Genomic DNA, 24,770 nt, shown 5'->3' on the forward strand with positions numbered 1-24,770 from the left:
ATCTTTGCTCAAATTTGAGTATAGATAATTGGTATAAAGAGACTCTGAGTATATAGGCTACAACATTACTTTCTCTAATAGCAGTAATTCCCCTTTATGAGTCACTAAATTAAATCTTCAATTAAACATATATAGTACCCTCTGCCAATTTATAATCAGTCACCGACAAAGTATCCTAGAACAGAACACCATACTATTATCTCCCACATTGATATTTATTACATTAATAACATTTCTAGCAAAAACAAGTAACAAGTTCAGTAACTAAATTCACATTGACAAGTTTCATTTTGATCCATTAGCCAATTTGGAAAAAAGCCATACCAATCAAAAGGACAAAAGTAAAAAGCACCTTTTCCTTGCTACATATTTTTTTTAACACAAAGGCTCCAAGCAGATGTTAGATGCAAAATCCAACTGTATGACTCATTTTAATTAAGACTATGACATAGACTTGTGTCTCGTACATTTTTTTAAAGCAGTCTTTTATACAATTTTAAAATCATACGCTTTAACCATTGGGCAGGAAACTGAAAATACATTTGTGAGAATTACACTCCACAGTAAATACCTATGTATTTATGCTGAATTCCCATGTCACGAGGAACCTTAACCTACTCTAAAACATCTTGAGATAACTTAAAACTCTATCACTTTTTTAGAAACATTTTTTTTTGGTACTTCAGTCAAGTGCTGAGGGGAATATATTCTAAAATCTCTAGAATTAGAATTTAGATTTCCAACACTCTCATGCCCCACAATTGTGAATACTCAGAAGTCCACATACCTCTTGGATCATCAACATTTGCAGTGCTGATAAATGACATTTGAGAAAAAATGACTAATACAGAACTAGCTGGATTTATACTCCCAAAACCACCTAAATTTATCTTTAGGCTTTATATTTACAGTATTATCCAGTAGAAATTAAAAAGTTACACTACTCTTCAAGCTCTATTCCAGATGTCTGCTTATTAAGACTTGTAGTTTATGCAAAGGTGAACCACTGTCCTCTAAAATTCCACTATACTACTTGTAGAGCTAATACTAAAATACATCAACCCAAATCTTAGGAAGGCAGCACATCCTTAGGAGTAACTAGTATATAAAAAGTATCAACATCAGTGGTTTGAATATAAAAATTTATTTTTAAGTCAAAGTATGCAACAAATAAAACCTACAGAAAACAGGATTTTTCCATCACAATTTGTTGCTTTACCAAATAATATTCTGAAAACACATTCCTTCAGTCATTATAAAGTTCTTAAAATACAAAAGAAATTAAATCTGTAAGAAAGTCTAGTAGACCAGATGCTGTTGTCAGGACTTGTATGTTGGTGGTTATGATCAGTACATCCCACGCCATCCACCTCCACTCATACCGCCTTGCCCGTAGTACCCTCCACTGCCGCCGCCGCCGCCGCCGCCACCACGGCCTTGAAAAAGAAGAGACATTAAGAATTTGTTGCATAGATAATAGGGTGTAACACATTACAAGACGTGTGTGAACTTTCAGTTGTCTGCACCACATACAAGGACTAACACATATTGAGCATCCAGAGTAACCACTTACCATAACCGCCCAATCCATCAGGAGTACCATATCCTCCACTGTAACTGTTCCCCATTCCCATTCTTCCAACAGACCCATAACCTCCCTGATTATCTGAAAGAAAAAAAGGAATGTTTCAGATTGACTGCTAAGTGTGTTAACTTTGCTTATTTAAAAAACTTTACGTACCCATTCCATCTCTGCCATAGCCTCCCATTCCCGAACCTCCCATTCCAGAACCGCCTCCAGGAGTAGAATTCAAGAAGAGTTCAATGTATCGATGTTCTTTAAAAAAAAAAAAAAAAAAAGTAGTAGGGGAGAGAAGAACAATGGATCAGATTTATCAAGAAAAGTGCAAAAATGCTGATTAGCTAATATTAAACTAAAAGTATACTTGCCAATTTCTAGTGGGGTGATAATAGGGCTAAAATCCAGGTCTCACTGAAACTGTACAACCTTGAACAAGCAACAACGTTTGGGCCTCAGTTTCCTCATCTATAAAATAGTTAATTCAGAATCACCTGGGGGGGGGGGGGTACTTCTTAAAAATATATTCCAGGCCCAATTATAGAACTGAATTAGAATCTTGAGGGTATACCCCAGAACAGTTTAACAAGTACCAAATGATTGATAGGTAGTAATATCTGGGAATCAGGTAAGATTTACTGGCACAGAAACAAATCTGATGACATGCAGGACCTACCCAAGCTGGCAAATGGACCTTAAATGGTATTAATGTGCTTAATTGAGGACATGGAAACTTAGGCAAATGTAAATTAACACGCCTTTTTCTCCCTTTTAGTTAATCCGAGCTCCAATGATCTATCAAGTATTAAGAGTCTGAATCAATTCTTTTCAAAATTTATCTCTTAGCTGTATCGACAGCTATTCTTAATATAAGAGATTAATCCAATGAAAAAAGTCCCTAGGAATCCATTAAAGTCTATATGGTTTTAGGTCCCAGTGACTGCCAGAAGTTACCTATATACCCTAGGGCCTCTTCACTTAGTAAGAGATACTTATTCTGTAAGGGAGTTCACATTTATGAATCAAGTCAGACAGCATGCCAAGGATACCACTTACGCATGTTATTTTTGTCTTTAGACATGGCAGCTACTGCATCTTCATGTGTCACAAACTCTACATCTGCCTCTCCTGTTGCTCTGCCATCAGCTCCAATATCAATATGAACTCGTATTGGGTTTAGTGGTGAGAAGAACTGAATAAAACAAAACATTATTTTCTTTTTATTCAGATTTTCGAAAAGTAAATTACCACATACCTTGGTTTTGCAACAAAACCCTCCCACTCCCGTGTTGGTAGTCTAACTGCATGAACTACAGAGGTTCTGGGAATGTAAGACTACACACTTAGGGAAAATTACCCCTTTCAAAATAATGTATTTAATTTAAAATGAAAATACCTAACCTTGAAAATCAGTTTACCTTCAACAGATGAAAAAATCTGATAGCCTACTGCTGAGAGTAAAGCCCCATGCCATGACCAAGATATGTATTTAAAAATTGCTATTTTAAATATATAGGTCACCTGAGACATGGAAAACATGCACAGAGACACTGTGTATCATGATTCTGAAGAATGGGGTTTGATAAACCTATGAACTGCATGAGTAATGTCCAAAACATCATTAAATTCCAATCTCAAGTTAATTAGGTTTACACTATCCTTAAAAAGCACTTAGAAATTAGGCCATCTGCTTCTCAATACAATCAAGAGCAAATTTTTTTCTGCATGAGCCAGACAGTAAATATCTTTAGCTTTGTGGGCCAACGGATCTCTATCACAACTACTCAACAGGTAAACAAATGAGCATGATTGTATTTGGCCCATGGGCTCAAGTATAGCAACTAGTTTCAAATCAAAGATAGCTGCAGTATTTACTCCTATTATTTCCAGCTGCTCGAATTTCTAACCAATTTCTAGCCTAAAAAGCCAATCCAAACCAATGAAACTATAGACTTACTACATATTCACACTTTCTAACCTGAGGAAACAAAGGAAATAAGCTTTGAATCATCACCACCCTGTGCTGATCATTCTTTCACTATATTCTTAAATGGACTTTATGAATTTAGCCTTCACTTGCTCGAATCCTGTGTAGGCTGGCACAAAATGGACATAAAAATATTCATCAACTACTGAAAATAAGATAGATATATTTTTATATTCAAGAGATTTTGACATTAAACTACAGAGGAAGACTTCCATTAAGAATGCTTCAAAATTTGGACACCAGAATAACTATAAAACCAGTAAAAATCACTTACATTAGCAATGTCGTTTTCAGTTGCACGAAAAGGCAACCCTCTCATATGTACAAAATGACCACCATGAAAACCGGAACTTGCATCACCAGCTCCACCGTAACCATGTCCTCCCATACCTGGAGAATGAAGTTTCTGAAAGTTATAAAATGCTGACACATATAGCAAAGAGAGCATTTTAATAAAATACAACACTTCTCCCCTACACACACCCTTTTCTTTGACAATTCAAGAAATCTTATCACTTAGTTATTTTAAGCATCAAACGGAGAATCTGTCTGAAAGTACACATCAAGAACTATCGAAGGTATAAAGCCCTATACAGGAATGAAGTGAAATATGCCTGAATTGACTTTTTTTTAATTACCACTTACTGGTTGCAAATATTAAAATTTATGGCAAAATGAAAATGTCTTTTAACATTTATTTTACCTCTTCCATCTCTCATTCTTTCATCAAAGCCATCATTTCCATAGCCATAATTATTATAGCCACCATAGTCATCAAAACCTCCATAACCTGTGCAATTTAAGGAGAAATACATGAATACACTTTGAAGAGATAGATTTTTATAATCTAGTTTATAAAAACATACTTTGTATGTTTTAAAATATACACTTAGGTCATAAGTTTGCAACTCTTAATACACACGAGAAAAACAGTTAACATCTGGTGGAAATTAAAAACCCCAAAAGGATAAATTCAGACGTGCCAAGTAATCATCCTGATGCCAAATAGAAAATGTCAAAATATTTCAAATGTCTCAACTTCTTTATCTGAATGAGTTATCAAGGTGCCAATACGTGCATCAATCACATCCCACAGGTGGCCATGGGAATCCATTTTTTCATGAACAGGTTTTAAAACCTAGTAGGTACTGGAATGACTGCCATTTCTGTATTTCTTGACAAAGTGTCAGGAATATTAAGAAAATGACAACAGAACCTTTGTTCATTAGCTACACATACCACCATCATATCCATCACCTCCTCGTCGCATTCTGTCATACATACTTCCACGCCCAGCTCCATAATAACCCCCTCTTCCTCCTATTGGTCTATCATATGGTCCTGGCCGCTGCTGTCCCAGCAATCTTCTTGGTGGGTCATAAAATCCTTTGATTTCACTCCTGCTACTTCTGAAGATCTCAATATACCTATTTAAAAATGTTTTAAGGTACAGGTTTCAGCACAAATGTATTAGAGTAAACAAGATATTGGGCAAAATGCAGTAAGTTTGTCTACATCTAGTTACATAACCCAATTTAAATTGCCTAAATACACCGTAAGTTAACATTTTTTATACCTACAAACTTAAATATTTAAGTTTTACTAAGATAAATTAGTTGTTTGAAAAGAATCCATAAAATATAATTTGTTTTCTTTAGTACATGATAGGTGTTTAAAGAAAATAGGTGATTACGCAAAAGCATTTATCAACAACATCCTACAGAAAAATGGGAACAATCTAATTTTAAGTAAACTTAGCATTAATTCCCCACCCACATCTGTAGTTTCCAAGTTAAATTTAGATAAATTATCAATTCTTTTAAACTATCCCAGAAAAATGTTATGGTTACCCCCCCATTTAATAAAGTGACCCACAACCCCCAAAAATAAAAATTTAACACCATCCCGAACTCTCCATCCCCACCTGTGCCCTATTCTTTCCTTGTGTTTCCCCAGAGCATTTTCTGCTATCTCCTTTGAAGCAAACTGCACGAAGGCCTCCCCTGTGCTTCTCCCCTGGTAGTCCATCGTCAATGTTATCCCATTTGGCACGATTTCCAACCCTTTAACCCAAGGACAAATAACCCCATCAAGGGGAACAGTGTTAAAGGCTGAAACATTCCCATCTGTATCAAATATTTAAAACAAGTCTAAACAAAACAAAACAAAAAAAGCTTAGTTTCCCATCACCCCATAATACAAATGGAAGATTTTTTTCATATATTATTGGATTAAATAATTTTCTTTGCGACCAGTGTCTTTTTAAATTACATACACACTCTCAGCCCACCTATATTACATTAAAAAAAAAAAGAAGAAATGGCTATAAATCAAATTTAACTATGCTCCATATGCTAATTCATGGTTCATTTCATCACACATAATTACTCTCAATTAAGTTTACTGGGTATCAGTTCTTATACATTCTATACATTCTGCATTGAAATATTAACTGGAGCACACTTCATAGTTTAAAACATTCACCGAGATATCATCATTAAAACTAAAAGGTTCCAAAAACAAATGGGTTTTACAAATGAAAAGCTGAATAACAACATAAATCAAATATAAAATTAAAATACTACTAAACTTTGACTAATACTAGAGGTACCTTGAAAGAACTGAACTATTTCCTCTTTGCTGCAACCAAATGGCAGTCCACGAAGTCGTACTGTCCCATCACTAGCGTCATTTGGACCATTATGTTTCATAACCCAATCCATCTCAAAACCGTTTGATATAAATGCTACAAAAATAAACAAGCACATAAAGTAGTCAATCAAAACATACTCTTGCCAGAGGTACTGAAGAAACACCTCTCAGTGGTGTCACAACAGGAAATATAAGTGACTCCTACTATAATGCCACAACACAATGTACAACAGCTTTCTATTTCGGGCTAGACAGAAGATTGGAAAAAGGCAGTGAAACCTCATCAATCACCCCTAAAAAGTACTGAATCTCTAAGGACCAAATATATATTGCCTTGTTTTAAGAAAACTTACAAAATTCCACTGTCTTCAAACCCTCCGCCTAGTTCGTGACCTGTCATCTTAATGTCAAACGTTTTCCTCCTGTCAAACTTTCGTATTTCTTCAGATTTCATTATTTACCTGAATAGTTATGCAAATTCTTTAAAATTTGAATTCATTCAGAAGCTGTCTGTAGTACCACTGTCCACTCGCATTAAGAATGTAAATCAAAAATAGAAGGAGTACTTCTTTGATGTCGGGAAAAAAATGGTATTACAGAAGCTTGAAGTTAATTCTGGCCTTAAATCTGAACATATTAAATTGCTTTTTTTTGTGGGGGGAGATTTCCACCTCTATTTTAACCAATTCTAGATTAAACACTCCCCAGGAGCAACAGCTTAAAAGTGACTGAGTTAATAACTTCCAACAGTCTTACTGTTTTTGCAACCACTGGGGCTAGTATACAGAAACAAGACCATCATTGCTTTACTTTTAAGTCAACACAAAAGTTTTTTTTTTTTTTAAAAAGTAACATTCACATTCAAAAAGTGGAAGGGCACATACAGTAAGACGACCCCCCTTCCCTCCAATATGAACCCACCCACCCAGTTCCTTGGAGCAACCATCTCTGCTTTTAAAATTCCCAAATATTTTCAAGAGGCTTTTGGTTAATGCAGAAGTCCTTCAGCTGCAGAAACTTACCAGAGCCATACAAATTTCACTAAGCAGCTGTAGGAATCCTACTCACCTGAGTATTTCAAACCTTTCCCTCACCACCTCCTCCCCTGTAAACAAAACAATTTGTTCACTTGACTCCTTTATGCTTGAAAATTGTATTTCATATCAATAATATTCATTAATACGTAATGTCACATCATCTAATTATCTGTGCAAAAGTTAGGGGTAGCACCTCCGAAGAGTAAAATTTCCTTTTCCCAGTATTTACACACCTAAAATATGCTAATGCAGAAATTCTCCAAATGTTATTATTAATCAAGTATTTCTGCACATGAATCTCCTCTTCAATGTTTTGTTTCTTAAAGCAAGAGCTCTAAGTGCCACTCTAAACACAGAGAATCAAAATGGGAGGAAGTGAAATTTTTAACTGGTGTTACAACTAATTCTTGCACACACAAACATACGGTATGAACTTTTAAGAGTGAGAAACCCTGGCTTTGAATCCCTACTCTTCCACTCACTGGATTTACTTAATTAAGCAAACTACTTAACCCCTGAGGAACCTCTGTTCTCAACCGTAAAACAAAAGTACTGCCTACGCCTCACCTGTTAAAAGAATTGTTTAAAGTGCTTGTTGTGCCACACTGTAAGTGTATTCAATGGTGGCCATTGTTACTGGACCTTATGTGGCCCTGCAAAACTGATGAGATATACCATAAACAAGATATCTGAACCTTAAGAGAGAAAGCTATTCTGACTCTTGCAAGGAAATAAAGACTGTTAAAAAAACAATTATCCTCATTTTTTCCAAAGTCAACAAAAGTTTTGCCATGTAAAAACTAAGTTTTTAAGTTTCTTTAGGAACTGTATGAAGGGGTGTGTGCAAAACATTTACCACAATACATACGTTAACTAGAAAGTTTAAAAAATACTGTTCTGGAGTAGGCCCCGAATCAATTCGAAAAAAAGTTCAATCAGAAACATTTAGAAATCTCTAACAATTCTTAAGTGTGTGTGTCTCCTATAAAGGGTCGTTTAAGAACAGAAGAGGGAAAAAGTGGAGGACCTAAAGTCAAATGTTCCTCATGAAAAATTTATTGTGCAGTCAATCCAATCTATTGTGAAGACTTTAGTATGGTGCTTTTTATCATCTCTTACCACATTTTTTTCAATGTACTCTTTCAGGAACAAGTAACAAAAAAAGGAAAATTAGGTTGTTTTTGCTATAAATCTTAGCACCAAGAAATACTAGCAAAGAAGCTAGTTTTGATTTTTGGATCAGCCTGTACCAATGAGAAGACCTATATACATAAAAACACAACCCAGTGAAAAACCCAGTGCCTTCGAGTAAAAACAAAGACCAGAAAATAGAAAAAACACACTAAACTAAAAATAGCTAACTGGGGTGGAGAGTTCGTTCTTTTTCTTTTACAAAGGGGTACATCGTACAGTCAACACATCTAAAATCCAGCAACACAATTTTAAATTGGGGAAACCTGAACCAGATTCTGAAGATTTAAACTATTTTGTACGGTGATTCTCCACCCCATGTGTGAAGAGTACACACTAAACGGTGTTAATAAAGACAGCCCCATGCATTAACCCTTCAAAGTCGATTAAAAATTTAAGAGTCTAGAATTCTACTTAAAAAAAAAAAAAAAGACAAACTAAAGCCATACAAAAAAGCAATCTGCTCTAACACATTAAAGCTGTCTGAGAAACTACCTGGGTTTACTACTTATACAGGATAATCCATCTCAACCTTTCTTTGCACCAGTGTCATGGCTAATTACTATCATGCTTTTAAGAATTCCAAATGCTACCACCAATTAAAAACACCAGCAGTTAAACCTGAAAGGATGACTTTTAGCAATTTTATGAAACTTTAGATATAGCTTTTCAAACATGCTATATGTGAAAGCAGCCAATCACAAAAGACCACGTAGTGTGAATCCATTTACATGAAGTGTCCAGAATAGGCAAATCTTCAGAGGCAAGAGTTGTGCTGGGGGGGGGGGGGGGGTCAGGTCAGGCGGGGAGCAAAGGGAGGGCGCGGGACAGGGGAATGACTGCTAATGGGCATGGGAGTTTCCTTTGGGGGTGATAAAAATGTTTTAAAATTAGACTTTAGTGGTTTCACAACTCTGTGAATATCCTAAAAACCACCGAATTGTACATTTTAAACGAGCGAATTTTAGAGTATGTCAATTTTCTCAAAAAACTCTTAAAGAAAAAAAGTATAATATAGCATTACTTTATAACATAGGGGCATATTGTGTCCTCTGTAATACAATAAATGAAATAAAGACTTATTGCCTCAATAAATAACTTTCTAAACTTTGTTTTGGAAAAAAAAAAAAAGGTGTTAAGTTTAACTAAACTGAAAATTTTACACCATTCCCCCTTTCCAACAGGCTTGTTTCTTGATTTTAAATATTTAGATGCACCACCAATATCTGAAGATGTGAGCTGTTTACAATGATTGTGAATGACTTACTAGAGCAAAGCTGTGACCTACTGCAGTTCAGTGACTGCTTCCCAAAACAAGTAATTATTTACCAAAAATAAAGTTATTGGGGGGGGGGAAGAATTATATGGAGTTCAGATAATGATGCTGATGAAAAACAGGGCAGAAAAAAACATCTAATTAGAAAAGCTGTTAAATGATGTCATATACTCCTTAACATGAAACCCTGGTCCGACTTTTCAAAATCCACTAAAACCTGTTTCAAGGCAGGATTTTAGTAAACTTTTCTTTGGCAAATATTGACCAAGCATCACAGTCCATCTTCAACAATATAGGCAGCAAGATTTTCTTTAAGCTAAAAAAAGTACATAACAGATTTCTTAGAAAGATTTACACAGATTATTAAAAACTCTTATTCTCAGGCCTTCCCCGCTCTTTTACTGTCTTTAGTGAAAATTATCCATCCAGTTCTCTGTTCTCAGAACCAAAAACCACCACCACCACGACTGAGCTTACAGTTTGACTTTCTATTTAGTAGGCTTTTTTCCCTGGCCAGAATATTACTATACTCCTACACTAAAGAAAAAACATGATTAGCTGCCAAAAGAAATTAAACCCGAAGTGTATTCTGAAATATTTTACTTCTAGCTTCACTGCCAAAGAGGGGAAAAATCTATGCACAAGGTACATTCCTTGGAAATCTTTCGGTACAAATTAGTAACTCGATTTGTACAGGTAACTGTTATCACCATGTGTCTTCTAAAATGCTCCCACTTAAACCCGTGTGTGCTAAACCACCCCACCCCAACCTAAAAGTTCAAGTAGCCCTAACAGTTCACTGCGCCTGGACAACCTATTTGAAATATGCCTATACCACATTCCTGTTTGAGAAGTTACCCATTTTTCTGATTACTAAATGATTACCCATTTTTTTTTTTTTTCAAGTTAAAAGTAAGTGTGAAAACCTCCCCCTTGAAAAACGAGTACGTACTCTTTCCGAAGTTCCAAACCTGGAATATAAGGGCCGGCTAAGCGTCCTTTATCCCTTCCCGGAGACTCTGCGTTTAGCTAGCTGCCCTAGGGACCAAAACGCTAAGCAGAGGACGCCCCTTCCCCCTCCCCGCCCGGCAGCCAAGCCTGGCTTAAAGACCTTCGCCACCGGGCGGCGGAATTACAAAGGAGGCCCTCCTTTGTCCTGGATTTGGGAGTTGAGCGCGCGCCTTCGTCGCCATTGGTTTTCCTCCCCCGGTTCCAGCCTTTCATCTTGGGAATCTGCGTCAGAAGTCACTCGCAGTCCCGCCAGCCCAGGTAGCCCAGCCTAGACTGCGGAGGAAGGGAGGCCGGGTGGGAGGCCAGGCCCGTCCGACGCCATTTCCACTGGGAGCGCGTCCGATAACCCTGATCGAACCCGCCCGAGCGCCCGGCCTTTCCCTGCTCGTTTCACTCCCCACCCTCATTCCCTCCAGAGCACTCTGACCCCCGGCTTTCTAAACCAGTTTTCGGAAGCTGGGGGCCAAAAAGCAGAAATAGCGGGGAAAGGCGGGAAGCCCGGATGGCCGCGCCACCGTACTCAAAATGGCGGAGGCCAAGCCAACGGGGAAAAAAAGAGGGAAAATGTTGGGTGCTCCCCACTTCGGTCTTCGGCTTCGTCCACTGAATTCCACCTGAGCAAGACCTCCCTGCAGCAGGCCGTCCTCCTTGAAGTGGGAGATCGCCCGGGAGGCACAGCCCGGCTGCCTCCGAGCGGCGACCTCCCCACTTCCCCCCACCCCACCCCACCCCCTCTCGGTCTCTCTTTCGTCCTTCTCCCGACTCCGCTCTCAAAACCACCAGCCCAACCTACCCCCTTTTTACTTCAGATACCCTGTCGGGAGACAGTAACGCCGGCTCCGGTGCCCACGGGGTGCGGCCGTGAGGAAGGAGAAGCCGCTCGACTCGCGTAGCGCTCCCCGCAACGGTCCTTCCAACCGTCCCCAGCGGTAGCAACCGCTGAGGGAGCTGCGCAGTACAGCGACTGGTTGGGGGGATGGGAGCGAGCGAGCGAGGAGGAGGGGGTGGAGCGAGAGCCACGGAGAGCGGCCGGCCCCACTCTCGCGAGAGAAGAGACTCCGCCCTGTCGTGGCGCGGCAGCAAGTAGTGCGCTTGCGCGCTGGCGAGCTGGCTAGTGTTCTGGAGCGAGGTGGAGAAAAGAGGCTGGTACGGTTAGAGGAAAAGCGGCGACGGACTCGTTTTGTCGTGGTTATCGTGAAACCATCGGCGGCAGGGACCATCATTTGCCTTTTCGGGGAGGATGTGAAGTGGTAGTAGTAGTCCTGCCAGTGTGTTCTGAAGGAACCGTGCTCTGCCCACCGTGAACAAATTCCCTAAAGGCTCCTAACCCCAGTGTCACCTTCTTGGGAAGGGTGCCACGTGGTTTGGCCGTCAAACGCAGGGAGGGCTTTTCTTGTCCACCATATTTGCATTATGCAATAAAAATGGAGCATTTCTCTGCTTCGGAGATAAAAAGGCGTCCACCAATATACGCGCTCGGGCTGGGGAGCCTCCCAGTGGAGCTGCTGGCACCACAGTCCCCCAATCTCCCCAACCGGGCCTGGGCCACCTGGCAGCCAGCTCTCACCTTAGTGCTACCTGATCGATTTTCTCTCTGCCTTATTTCCCTTCTTTCTACAAATCTTTCTTCACTCTCCTTCATGTTATCTTCTTTTTATCTTCCCCACTTTTATTTCCCAGTTATGGCAGCCGACTTAAAGTTTTTTGTAAACCCAGCTTTGTATTTTTCAGCATTGCCAGTACAGATGGCACCTAATACTCACTTTTTAATTGTGCTGCTATGCCACCAGAAGTTCCTGCATGGCACAAATGGTTAACCGCTTGACTACTAACCAAAAGGTTGGCGGTTTGAACCCAGCCACAGGTGTTTTGGAAGGCAGGCCTAGGGATCTGCATGGAAAAGGTCACAGCCTTGAAAACCCTGTGGAGCAGTTCTACTCTGCACACATGGGTCACCAAGAATTGGAATCCACTTGATGCCAACCAACAACAAGAAGTCATGTCACTAAGGTTCTTAATGATACCTTATGGCCTTTTTGTAAGTTTCACAAAAGATGCAAGACTAATTTCTGTGGTAGGGGTGGACGGCAATCCTAATAAGGAGATCAATGCAAATTAAAGTGCAAAGGTAGAAACTTGAAGTGCGAGAGAGGTCAGTTTGTCCGCGGCTAAGTGTTTCTGTAGGGTGAGTTAAGGTTGGAAATGTGGAAGAACCTAGGCTGTAGACAACTTTCAATGTCCAGCCAAAAGATTTTGGACTTGGTGCTACAAACATTTGGGAGCCCATGGGTGTGAGAGTGTGGGAGAGAGCTCCAGTGGTGTTAGTAGTAGAAAAGCATGAACAATTTTTCCCCTGTGATATCTGCAGTGTGTAGGATACAGACATGAGGCCATTTAACTTCCCATAATGGAACTTCCGTTTCATGACCTTAATTCATCCTCAAAGTTGCTTAAGACAAGTATGGGGCAGCAAGAATTGTCCGGGCCATACTGCCCTGCTGCCTTCCTTGAGCCCGCTCCTTCAAAATACCCCTTAGCCTTAGGGGAAGCAGAGAAAGGGCAGTGGGATCATCATTACCCAAAAAAAAACCCCCAAACCCATTGCTGTCGAGTCGATTCTGACTCATCGTGACCCTATAGAACAGAGCACAACTGCCCCATAGAGTTCCCAAGCAATGCCTGGTGGATTCGAACTGCTAACGTCTCAGTTAGCAGCCAGAGCGCTTAACCACTCTGCCACCAGGGTTTCCCCAATACACGTCATTAACAGGATACAAGCCATAACCAACAACACACAAATTCCAGAAGATTAGATAACTGGGACCTAAAAATTAAACACTTATGCTCATCTAAAGACTTCACCAAAAGAATAAAAAGAGAACCTACAGACTGGGAAAAAAATTTTGACTCTTAAAAATCAGACAAAGGTTTAATCACTAAAATCTATAAGAAAATCCAACACCTCTAAAATAAAAAGACAAATAATCCATTTAAAAAATGGGCAAAGGTAATGAACAGACACTTCACCATTCAAGTGGCCAATAGACACTTGAGGAGATGTTTGCGATCGCCAGCCATTAGAGAAATACAAATCAAAACTACAATGAAATTCCATCTCACCCCAGCATTACTGGCAAGAATAAAAAAAAACAGAAAATAACAAATGTTGGAGAGGCTGCAGGGAGACTGGAACTCTTAAGCACTGCTGGTGGGAATGCAAAATGATACAACCATTTTGGGAAATGATATGGTGCTTCCTTAGAAAGCTAGAAATGATCCAGAAATTCTCCTAGGAATATATCCTAGAGAAATGAGAGTTGTCACACGAATAGATGTACACAAACCCATGTTCATTGCAGCATTGTTCACAATAGCAAAAAGATGGAAACAACCTAATTGCCCATCAACAGATGAATGGATAAACTACGGTACATAAACACAATGGAGTACTACCCAACAATAAAGAACAATGATGAATCTGTGAAGCATCTCACAACATGGATGAATCTGGAGGGTATTATGTTGAGTGAAATAAGTCAATCACAAAAGGACAAATATTGTATGAAACCACTACTGTCAAAATTCACAAAAAGTTTACATACAAAAAGAAACAATCTTGGATGGTTACGAGTGAGGTGAAGGGTGGGGATGGAAAAACATTAAATAGATAACAGATAAATGGTAACTTTGGTGAAGGGTAAAACAGTACACATTACTGCAGAAGCCAGCACAACTTGTCCAAGGCAAGGTCATGGAAGCTCCACAGACAAATCCAAACTCCCTGAGGGACCGAATTGCTGGGCTGAGGGCTGTAGGGACCATGGTCTTTGGGAACATGTAGCTCAGTTGGCTTAATATCATGTTTATGAAGAAAATGTCCTACATTCTACTTTGGTGAGTAGCGTCTGGGGTCTTCAAAGCCTGTGAGTAGCTTTTAAGATACTCCACTGGTCTCACCCCTTTGGGAGCAAGACAGAATGAAGAAAACTAAATATAGAAAGGAAAGATTAGTCCAAAGGACTAATGGACCACATCTATTATGGCCTCCACCAGACTGAGTCCAATACAGCTAGATGGTGCCTGTCTACCACCACTGACTGCTCTGACGGGGCTCACAACAGAGGGTCCCGGACAGAGCTGGAGAAAAATGTAGAACAAAATCCCAGCTCACAATAAAAGACCAGACATACTGTACTGATAGAGACTGGAGACACCCCGGGAGTATGACCCCTGGACACCCTTTCAGCTCAGTAATGAAATCACTCCCAAGGTTCACCCCTCAGTGAAAGATTAGACAGACGCATAAAACAAAATGAGACTAAAGAGGCACAACAGCCCAGGGGCAAGGACTAGAAGGCAGGAGGGGACAGCAATGCTGGTAATAGGGAACCCAAGGTCGACAAGAAGGGAGAGTGTTGACATGTCGTAGGGTTGTTAACCAATGTCATAAAACAATATGTGTACTAAAACAATATGAGAAACTAGTTCGTTCTGTAAACCTTCACCTAAAGTACAATTTAAAAAAAAGATTAAAAAAATTACAAGAGATTGAAAAACAAAACTGGGATATTGTAATCACAATTGTTCACATTTATTGAGAGCTTACTTGAGGTAGGCACTGCTTCAAGCACTCATTTCATTGACTTTACAACTCAAAAAGATGATAATTATTATTATCCTCCTTTTACGGACGAGAAGCCTGAGCCCCAGAGAAGTGAAAAACGGTTGCCCAAGATGACACGGATACTAAGAGACAGAACTAGCGTTTGACCCAAAGGGCGTTATTCTAAGGGCCAGAGTCATAAAACACTGTGATATTACTTTCCGTGCTGGAATAAGGAAAAGTACACAACTTGACCCTTTTGTGAAAGCAGACCATTTACTACTCTGCGTATTGGTGCCCTGATGCGTAAAATGAGGGGTAGTTATTTCCGCTAAGAAACACTGGGATTACCATCTCAGGAGACCTGTTTGTTGTTGCGTGCTGTCAAGCTGATTCCCACTCACAGCAACTCAATAGGACAGAGTAGAACTGCCCCATAGGGTTTCCTAGGCTGAAATCTTTATGGGAGCTGATCGCCAGGTTTTTTTCTCCTGAGGGGCCTCTGGTGGGTTTGAACCAATGAGCTTTTGGTTAGCCCCAGAACCCTTAACCACTGCGCCACCAGGGCACCTTTAGTTCCCAGTTTATTGACTGGAAGTTTTTGAACAGGCATGAAACTCAGTAATCCTGGTATCACTGACACTCTAAACACCCCCCATACACACATATCTTTTTAATAATAAGACTCTGAGCACCCACACTTCAGATGAGGTCCTTCTTCCCTGGCTTCGTCGTTACTTTATCCTTTCAATCTTTCAGCCTGATTTGGCTGATGGAATTCTGTAATCCCTTTCACTCCTTGATTGAATTCAAATAATCTATTCACTGCCTGATTGAATTTGGCATTCCTTCTGCATAGTTTCTTTGTTATGGGGCAGAATCCTAAAATCATTCTAATGGTATGAATGACTTTTCACCACCAAATTGCAATGCTTTCCTTGTGGGGTTTGTTTTTTTTTTTTTGGCCAAAATTTCTTTGTATTGGGCACTGTGCTATTTGGCAACGTGAACACTTAGGAAAGACTTGAAATTCGCATGTGCATTGCTCTTGCCTTTTTATAATTACAGCAAGTAGGAAGTTTTCAGTTAAAAAAAAGAGTACACTAAGTAGGGGTAAATCTAGTGTTCATTTGGCTTCTCATTTTAGTACTTTTCTAGAAACAACAAAAAAACTAACCCACCTTTCTATCAGCTATTGACATTTGCAAGCTGAGTCCTGTAAACACGACTTGGTGAGACTGGCTCACCTTTGCTCCAGGGATCCCTGTAGAACCGTTCCCTGATGATCTCTGTGGGATTGTTTCCATAGGGACGGTTAGGACTGCTGAGGACTAAAGGCTCCCAGCCGCTTTAGGCTTTTTTTTTTTTTTTCTCTTTGTCTTGTTTTCAGTCATTTCGTTGCTTTCCTATTAGCATAGAGATCAGAGGGACCCTGGAGAGGATCTTGTTAGAGGCCAGAATGAGAGAAACGATGGAAAATGAGAAGGAAATAGAGGTACCCACACCACCCAGAGGAAAACAGGATAGCGAACACGTGACCATGTATTACACCATCAGCATGACGAAGAGAGGAAAGTTCCGTGCGGAGCCCAAGAAAAAGAAACAAATTGAAAGAGACCCTGCTCCTCCGAGGGAGGGAAGACGCGTTGAAAAATGGCTTAAGATGGGCGCTCCTTCACATACCCTCACTGGCATTGGAAGATATAAAAACTGGATAATAGCCTTTCTGCCTATATGAAACACAAACTAGAAACAGACCAAAACTAATAAAGGTAGTTAATGTCTTTTCAACTAAACCTTTTTTACCTTGTGAGATGCTTGTTCTTTGATTTATATATATATATATCTACTGTCTTTAGAGATGATTGAAAATTGTTTAAAAGGAGACTTAGTTTTATAATTTACATTCTTGAAACTTATTTGTTTCCTTAAGTCACCTACGTCATTCTCAGACTATGGAAACCAAAATACCTCATTCAGTTTTAATAATTATCGTACTAACTCAAAAGGAAGAAAGCACACTTTCTCTAATTTTCAAAAATAATTGAAATTCTTTCTGTTCCATGACTGCCAGGAAAAACAGCTATAAATGATAGTTTCTTAAGGAATTTAAATCAAATTATTATACAGCTTTTAGTATTAATAACTTAGGAAAAAACATAGATACTAGAGTAACAATTTCCCCTCACACAATTTTAAGATTGTGAGTGGTAGATAGAAATATAGTTTTCATTATATGTACATACCTTGGTGGCGCAGTGATTAAGTGCTTGGGTGCTAACCGAAAGGTTGGTGGTTTGAACCCACCAATGGCTCCGGCTCCTTGGGAGAAAGATGTGGCAGTAGCAGTCTGCTTCCATAAAGTCAGAATTGACTGGTTCAATTTGGTTTTATACCGCTCAGTGTGCAAACAAAAGTGATGATCATACTGGAGGCGGCATCATTTTAAGTAACTGATTTCATCACAGTCTAGCAAGGTTATTTTTTTATGGACCAAGAAATAGAATTGGGAGAGAAAGCAATGCTCCAAAATTTACAAAGAATATCAGTGGCAAAACTTAGAATTTTCTTTATCATCAGGCAGTTTGACAGGCCTAGATTCCAACCCCATTCTCACACTTACCTACCAGATGTGTGTTCCTGAGACAATTAACTTACCTTTCTGAACCTCAGTTTCTTAATCTATAAAATGGCTTGTTAGATTGTTGTTGTTAGGTGCCATCGAGTCAATTTTGACTCATAGTGATCCTATAGGACAGAGTAGAACTGCCCTGTAGGGTTTCCAAGGAGTGGTTGGTGGATTTGAACTGCCAACCTTTTGGTTAGCAGCCAAATTATTAACCACTATTTTTTATGCCACCAGGGCTCCAAATATACAGGTTAAAAATATATATAAAAAAATGTATATACAGGTTAGAGATTAATAATTAAAATAATAATAATTCTAGTCCTATGCTGTTTCATGTGAGTTTGTCATATCATTATTAATAAACTCGGTTCATTTCTGTTACAATCATTTTAACAATGAATTTTATAGAATTTTTTAAGGAAGTACAGTATCCTACGTCCTGTGTTGGGAGTCAGTAATTATTCCAGGGAGATCTTGAATCCATATGAATTCCATGTATCATCTCTGAACAGAATAAATAATATTTCACATATAACGTGCTGCTGTTTTTCCAATATAGGCAGATACAGTTGCGATTAATAAAACAGAAGTCGATTTGAGAGCATTACTAAATTCCTGGTAGGTCAGTATATATTTTTTTGTCAACAACAACAACAGCAAAAATACCAGTGCATAAAGTGAAGCTGCCCCTAGTTTCCAGAAGCATATAGATACATCCCGTGAAATAGATAAATTTTATAAAACTATAGCAAGTGATAAATTTTATAAAACTATAGTAAGCACAGATTGTTTGGGGAGCACAGAATTGGGCCACTTAGTACAATCTGGGGCTTCAGGGAAAGCTTTCTGAAGGATATTACTCCTGAACTGAGAGTTGGAGGAGAAGTAAAATTTAGCTGGACTAAGAAAGATAGAATTTCAGAGCGTAGCATATGATGAAGAACTGATGGTACTGATAAAGGAAGTCCAAACTACACTGAAGGCATTGGTGAAAAGAAGGCTCCAGGAATTCATGGAATACCAATTCAGATGTTTTAACAAACAGAGGCAAAGACGGAAGTGATCACTCCTCTGTGCCAAGAAATTTGGAAAACAGCTACCTGACCAACTCATAACTGACTCCTAATAACCATATATACAACAGAACAAAACACTGCCCGGTCCTGCACTATCCTTACAACCATTTTTCTGTTTGAGACCATTGTTACAGCTACTGTGTCAATACATCTCCTTGAGGGTTGTCTCAGTTACCTAGTGCTGTTATAACAGAAATACCACAAGTGGATGGCTTTAACAAAGAGAAATTTATTTTCTCACAGTCTAGTAGGCTAGAAGTCCAAATTCACGGTGCCAGCCCCAGGGGAAGGCTTTCTCTGTTGGCTGTGGAGGAAGGTCCTTCTCATCAATCTTCCCTTGGTCTAGGAGCTTCTCTGCACAGGAACCTCTGGTCCAAAGGAAGCACTGTAATCCCGGCGCTGCTTTCTTGGTGGTATGAGTTCCCTGTGTCTCTCTGCTCACGTCTTTCTTTTGTATCTCAAAGGAGATTGGCTTAAGACACTGTCTAATCTTGTAGATCTCATCAATATAACTGCCGCTAATCCATCTCGTTACATCATAGTGATAGGGTTTCCAACACATTGGGAAATTATATCAGATGACAAAATGGTAGACAATCATACAATACTGGGAATCATGACCTAGCCAAGTTCACAGATTTTTTTTTTAATAATTTTTATTGAGCTTTAAGTGAACATTTACAAATCAAGTCAGTCTGTCACATATAAGCTTATATACGCCTTATTCCATACTCCCACTTACTCTCCCCCTAATGAGTCAACCCTTCCAGTCTCTCCTTTTGTGACAATTTTGCCAGTTTCTAACCCTCTCTACCCTCCTATCTCCTCTCCAGACAGGAGATGCCAACACAGTCTCAATTGTCCACCTGATACAAGTAGCTCACTCTTCATCAGCATCTCTCTCCTACCCATTGTCCAGTCCCTTCCATGTCTGATGAGTTGTCTTCGGGGATGGTTCCTGTCCTGGGCCAACAGAAGGTTTGGGGACCATGACCGCCGGGATTCCTCTAGTCTCAGTCAGACCATTAAGTCTGGTCTTTTATGAGAATTTGGGGTACGAAACCTTTTTTTTTTTATCCCACTGATCTCCTGCTCCCTCAGGGGTTCTCTGTTGTGCTTCCTGTCAGGGCAGTCATGGGTTGTGGCCAGGCACCATCTAGTTCTTCTGGTCTCAGGATGATGTAAGTCTCTGGTTCATGTGGCCCTTTCTGTCTCTTGGGCTCTTAGTTGTCGTGTGACCTTGGTGTTCTTCATTCCCCTTTGATCCAGGTGGGTTGAGACCAATTGATGCATCTTAGATGGCCGCTTGTTAGCATTTAAGACCCCAGATGCCACATTTCAAAGTGGGATGCAGAATGTTTTCATAACAGAATTATTTTGCCAATTGACTTAGAAGTCCCCTTAAGCCATAGTTTCCAAACCCCCGCCCTTGCTCCGCTGACCTTTGAAGCATTCAGTTTATCCCAGAAACTTCTTTGCTTTTGGTCCAGTCCAGTTGAGCTGACCTTCCATGTATTGAGTATTGTCCTTCCCTTCACCTAAAGTAGTTCTTATCTACTAACTAATCAGTAAATAACCCTCTACCACCCTCCCTCCCTCCCCCCCTTGTAATCACAAAAGTATGTGTTCTTCTCAGTTTACACTATTTCTCAAGATCTTATAATAGTGGTCTTATACAATATTTGTCCTTTTGCCTCTGACTAATTTCGCTCAGCATAATGCCTTCCAGGTTCCTCCATGTTATGAAATGTTTCACAGATTTGTCACTGTTCTTTATCAATGTGTAGTATTCCATTGTGTGAATATACCACAATTTATTTACCCATTCATCCGTTGATGGACACCTTGGTTGCTTCCAGCTTTTTGCTATCGTAAACAGAGCTGCAATAAACATGGGTGTGCATACATCTGTTCGTGTGAAAGCTCTTATTTCTCTAGGGTATATTCCGAGGAGTGGGATTTCTGGGTTGTACGGTAGTTCTATTTCTAACTTTTTAAGAAAACGCCAGATAGATTTCCAAAGCGGTTGTACCATTTTACATTCCCACTAGCAGTGTATAAGAGTTCCAATCTCTCCGCAGCCTCTCCAACATTTATTATTTTGTGTTTTTTGGATTAATGCCAGCCTTGTTGGAGTGAGATGGAATCTCATCGTAGTTTTAATTTGCATTTCTCTAATGTCTAATGATCGAGAGCATTTTCTCATGTATCTGTTAGCTGCCTGAATATCTTCTTTAGTGAAGTGCATGTTCATATCCTTTGCTCGCTTCTTGATTGGGTTGTTTGTCTTTTTGTGGTTGAGTTTTAACAGAATCATATAGATTTTAGAGATCAGGCGCTGGTTGGAGATGTCATAGCTGAATATTCTTTCCCAGTCTGTAGGTGGTCTTTTTACTCTTCTGGTGAAGTCTTTAGATGAGCATAGGTGTTTGATTTTTAGGAGCTCCCAGTTATCGGGTTTCTCTTCATCATTTTTGGTAATGTTTTGTATTCTGTTTATGCCTTGTATTAGGGCTCCTAACATTGTCCCTATTTTTTCTTCCATGATCTTTATCATTTTAGTCTTTATGTTTAGGTCTTTGATCCACTTGGAGTTAGTTTTTGTGCATGGTGTGAGGTATGGGTCCTGTTTCATTTTTTTGCAAATGAATATCCAGTTATGCCAGCACCACTTGTTAAAAAGACTGTCTTTTCACCAATTAACTGACACTGGGCCTTTTACAGATATTTTTGAGGGACACGATTCAATCCACAACTAAAGTCTTCCTCTTTTTCAATGACCCTCTGCTTTACGAAGCTTGATATCCTTTTCCAATGACCATTCCCTTCGATAACATGTCCAAAGCATGTAAGACGAAGTCTTGCCATCCTCACTTCTAAGGAACATTGTGCCTGTACTTCTCCCAAGACAGATTTGTTTGTTCTTTTCTCAGTCCATGGTATATTCAATAGTCTTCGCCAACACCGTAATTAAAATGCATTAATTCTTCTTCAGTCTTCCTTATTCATTGTCCAGCTTTCGCATGCACGTGAAGGAATTGAAAATACCATAGCTTGGGTCAGGCGCAGCTTAGTCCTCAAGATAATATCTTTGCTTTTTAATGCTTTAAAGAGGTCTTTTACAGCAGATTTGCCCAATGCACTATGTCATTTGATTTCTTGACTGCTGCTTCCATGGACATTGTGGATCCAAGTAATTCATTTATCATGATGTTGCTTATTGGTCCAGTTGTGAGGATTTTTGTTTTCTTTATGTTGAGGTGTATTCCATACTGAAGGCTGTAGCCTTTGATCTTCATCAGTAAGTGCTTAACCTTGATCACCTGGCTGAGAGGTAGTGCTTGCAGGAATTCTCCACTGAAAAAGTACTTTTTACCCTCTTTTTCTACTCTACTTTTTGGAAACAAGTCAGTAAGTACAGCCCACACTCAAAGTGGTAGGGGTATTAGCTTTATCTCCCAGCCATATTCTGGAGGAGTGGGGGAAGGAGTTATATAAATTGTTTCAAATTCATTTATAAGGGAGATTCGTCACTTCTCTACATTTATTTGTTCAATCTTTTATATCACTCTGGAGTCATGGATATTATTTTATGTTTTGGGTTATAATCTAGTACTCTGTTATTTATTTTGTTGCTCAAATTGTTCTTGCTTTGGCTGTTGGGAACTCTTTCAGGTTGGCTCCTATGTCCCTTTGATAAGCCGCCAATCCTTTTGTTTTTTGAGCACTTCTTTACTTTCTGGTATTATAAGATGCTCCTGGCTCATTTTGCATATTCCCTGCCCAGTATCTATAAATAACCATTTCTCCAAGGAGTTCTGGCTCCTTTTATTGGGGAATGGTGCTGCCCACACTTTTAATATTTTTTTACATTTGTGTAACATTCTTTTTTTTGATAAAATTTTTAAGATATAATTTACGTACCATAGAATTCATCATTTTAAAGTGGACAATTTTGTGTTTTTTAGTGTATTAACAAAGTTGTGTAACCATCACAGATAAATTTGTATCTCTTTATTGATACTCTGTTTAGTAAAATCTTGTTCATACTTCCCATTAGTTCTTTAAAAAAACAAACACACAAAACTGTTGCCATTGAGTTGATTCTGACTCATAGATATACTCCCTCCAAAAAAACAAACTCGTTTCCTTCGAGTCCATTCTGACTCATAGTGACCCTATAGGACAGAGTAGAACTGCCCCATAGAGTTTCCAAGGAGTAGCTGGTGGATTTCAACTGCCAACCTTTTGGTTAATAGCCATAGCGCTTAACCACTACTCCACCAGGGTTTCCTAAGCTGACCATAGGTGGATGGATTTACATTTGGGTTCTCGGTTCTGTTCCATTGGTCTATGTTTCATTTGTTGTACCAGTACCAGGCTGTTTTGACTACTGTGGCTGTATAGAAGGTTCTGAGATCAGGCAGTATGAGGCATCCTACTTTGTTCTTTTTCTTCAGTAATGCTTTGCTTATCTGGGGCCTCTTTCCTTTCCATATAAAGTTGGTGATTAATTTTTCCATCTTAAAGAATGCTGTTGGTATTTGGGTTGGGATTGCTTCTGCAAGAGGAAGATGTGGCAGTCTGCTTCCATGAAGATTACAGCCTTGGAAAGTCTATGGGGCAGTTCTACTCTGTTCTGTAGGGTCACTATGAGTCAGAATGGACTCGATGGCAATGGGTTTCGTTTTGGTTTTTGCATTACACCTGTACATTGCTTTGGGTAGAATTGACATTTTCACAATGTTGAGTCTTCCTATCCATGAGTATGTATGTTTTTTCATTTATGTAGCAGATTTTGTTTTCAAAGTTTCAAAGTGCTTCTGTAAAATTCAACTTATAAATCATGATGATAAGGTGAGAACTCTAAATTTCAACAAAAAAGTAAAACCTTTCCAAAACAGTGGGTGTTTAAACATAAATGTAGTTATATAGTTGAGGAATTTAGAACTAGCCTACAAATATTTTAACAAAAGCAGTGTTCTGGGCCTTCTATTAAGTCAGGAAATATGCATAAGAATAAACACAAAGTAGTTTGAAATATATATATTTTTGTTGTTGTCGTGTGCTGTAGGAAAGAGTAGAACTGCCCCATAGGGTTTCCTAGGCTGTAATTTTTATGGGGAGGAGTCCTAGTTGCCCAATGGTCAGTGGTTCAAATTCACCAGTGGCTCTGTGGGGTAAAAGTCCTGGTGATTTGTTCCCATAAAGGTTACAGCTTAGCCTGTAGGGCAGTTCTACTCTATCTTAGAGGGGTGCTGTGAGTCAGAATCAACTCCACGGCATACAACAACAACAACAAAATTTTTATGAGAGCAGATCGTCAGGTCTTTCTCCTGCAGAGCAGCTGGGTGGGCTCCAGTTGCCAAACTTTCAGTTTGTTGCACAACAGGGCTCCTTAAATATATACTATATATAAATATATATATACACACATACACACACACGTACATATAATATACTAGTTAGATAAAACTAGTTTAAAAATTAATTTTCTTTAGAGTTTTGATTTCAAATTTATTTTACTTACAATTTGTAACTCTGTTTTATGTTTATTAATTTTTTTAGCCAACCAGTAAAATAGATAGTGTCCAGGTACAATTTAAATGCCAGTACTCTATTATTCAATATTTACGTTTTCACAAAACTCAACTGGCATTTATTAATGAATAGTCTAGTTTTGAGGCAGCAGTCATAGGCCAAAACTAAGTGGGTTCTTTTATGCTAAA

General features: G+C 39.1%; 2 protein-coding genes across 8 annotated transcripts in view; one reads left to right on the forward strand and one right to left on the reverse strand.

Moving 5' to 3' along the window:
- Positions 1 to 631: 631 nt before the first annotated feature.
- On the reverse strand, positions 632 to 11,729 carry HNRNPH3 (heterogeneous nuclear ribonucleoprotein H3). 5 transcript variants are annotated; one of them, XM_049855180.1, is made up of 10 exons: positions 11,547 to 11,729; positions 6,178 to 6,312; positions 5,491 to 5,629; positions 4,806 to 4,993; positions 4,270 to 4,356; positions 3,841 to 3,956; positions 2,636 to 2,771; positions 1,742 to 1,837; positions 1,574 to 1,666; positions 632 to 1,436 (listed from the first exon to the last, which is right to left on the reverse strand). In XM_049855180.1, the coding sequence occupies exons 2-10, from the start codon at positions 6,287 to 6,289 to the stop codon at positions 1,348 to 1,350; spliced, it is 1,056 nt and encodes a 351-aa protein (XP_049711137.1). In that variant the 5' UTR covers positions 6,290 to 6,312; positions 11,547 to 11,729; the 3' UTR covers positions 632 to 1,347. The 5 variants fall into 5 exon arrangements, with proteins under 5 accessions (XP_049711137.1, XP_049711136.1, XP_049711135.1 ...); XM_049855179.1 differs by having other exon boundaries at positions 11,527 to 11,729; XM_049855178.1 differs by lacking the exon at positions 11,547 to 11,729 and having other exon boundaries at positions 4,851 to 4,993; positions 6,178 to 10,767.
- PBLD (phenazine biosynthesis like protein domain containing) overlaps positions 10,770 to 24,770 on the forward strand; it is a 47,017-nt gene continuing 33,016 nt past the window's right edge. For 2 of the 3 annotated variants that reach the window (XM_049855183.1, XM_049855184.1), the window contains exon 1: positions 10,770 to 10,991. The gene's annotated coding sequence lies outside the window, so the exon portion shown is untranslated. The remainder of the gene's footprint in view (positions 10,992 to 24,770) is intronic. The other variant, XM_049855182.1, reaches the window with a different exon arrangement.

Source organism: Elephas maximus, chromosome 16 (assembly GCF_024166365.1).
Source record: "Elephas maximus indicus isolate mEleMax1 chromosome 16, mEleMax1 primary haplotype, whole genome shotgun sequence".
Taxonomy (NCBI): Eukaryota; Metazoa; Chordata; class Mammalia; order Proboscidea; family Elephantidae; genus Elephas; species Elephas maximus.

Excerpts from the sequence above, each read along its gene's own strand:
- HNRNPH3 (XM_049855177.1), bottom strand. The coding sequence starts at position 6,334 with ATGTGCTTGTTTATTTTTGTAGCATTTATATCAAACGGTTTTGAGATG. Across the intron at positions 5,630-6,177 it reads AATAGTTCAGTTCTTTCAAG|GGTTGGAAATCGTGCCAAAT; the intron begins GTACCTCTAGTA and ends CTTGGGTTAAAG. Across the intron at positions 3,957-4,269 it reads AAGAATGAGAGATGGAAGAG|GTATGGGAGGACATGGTTAC; the intron begins GTAAAATAAATG and ends TTCATTCTCCAG.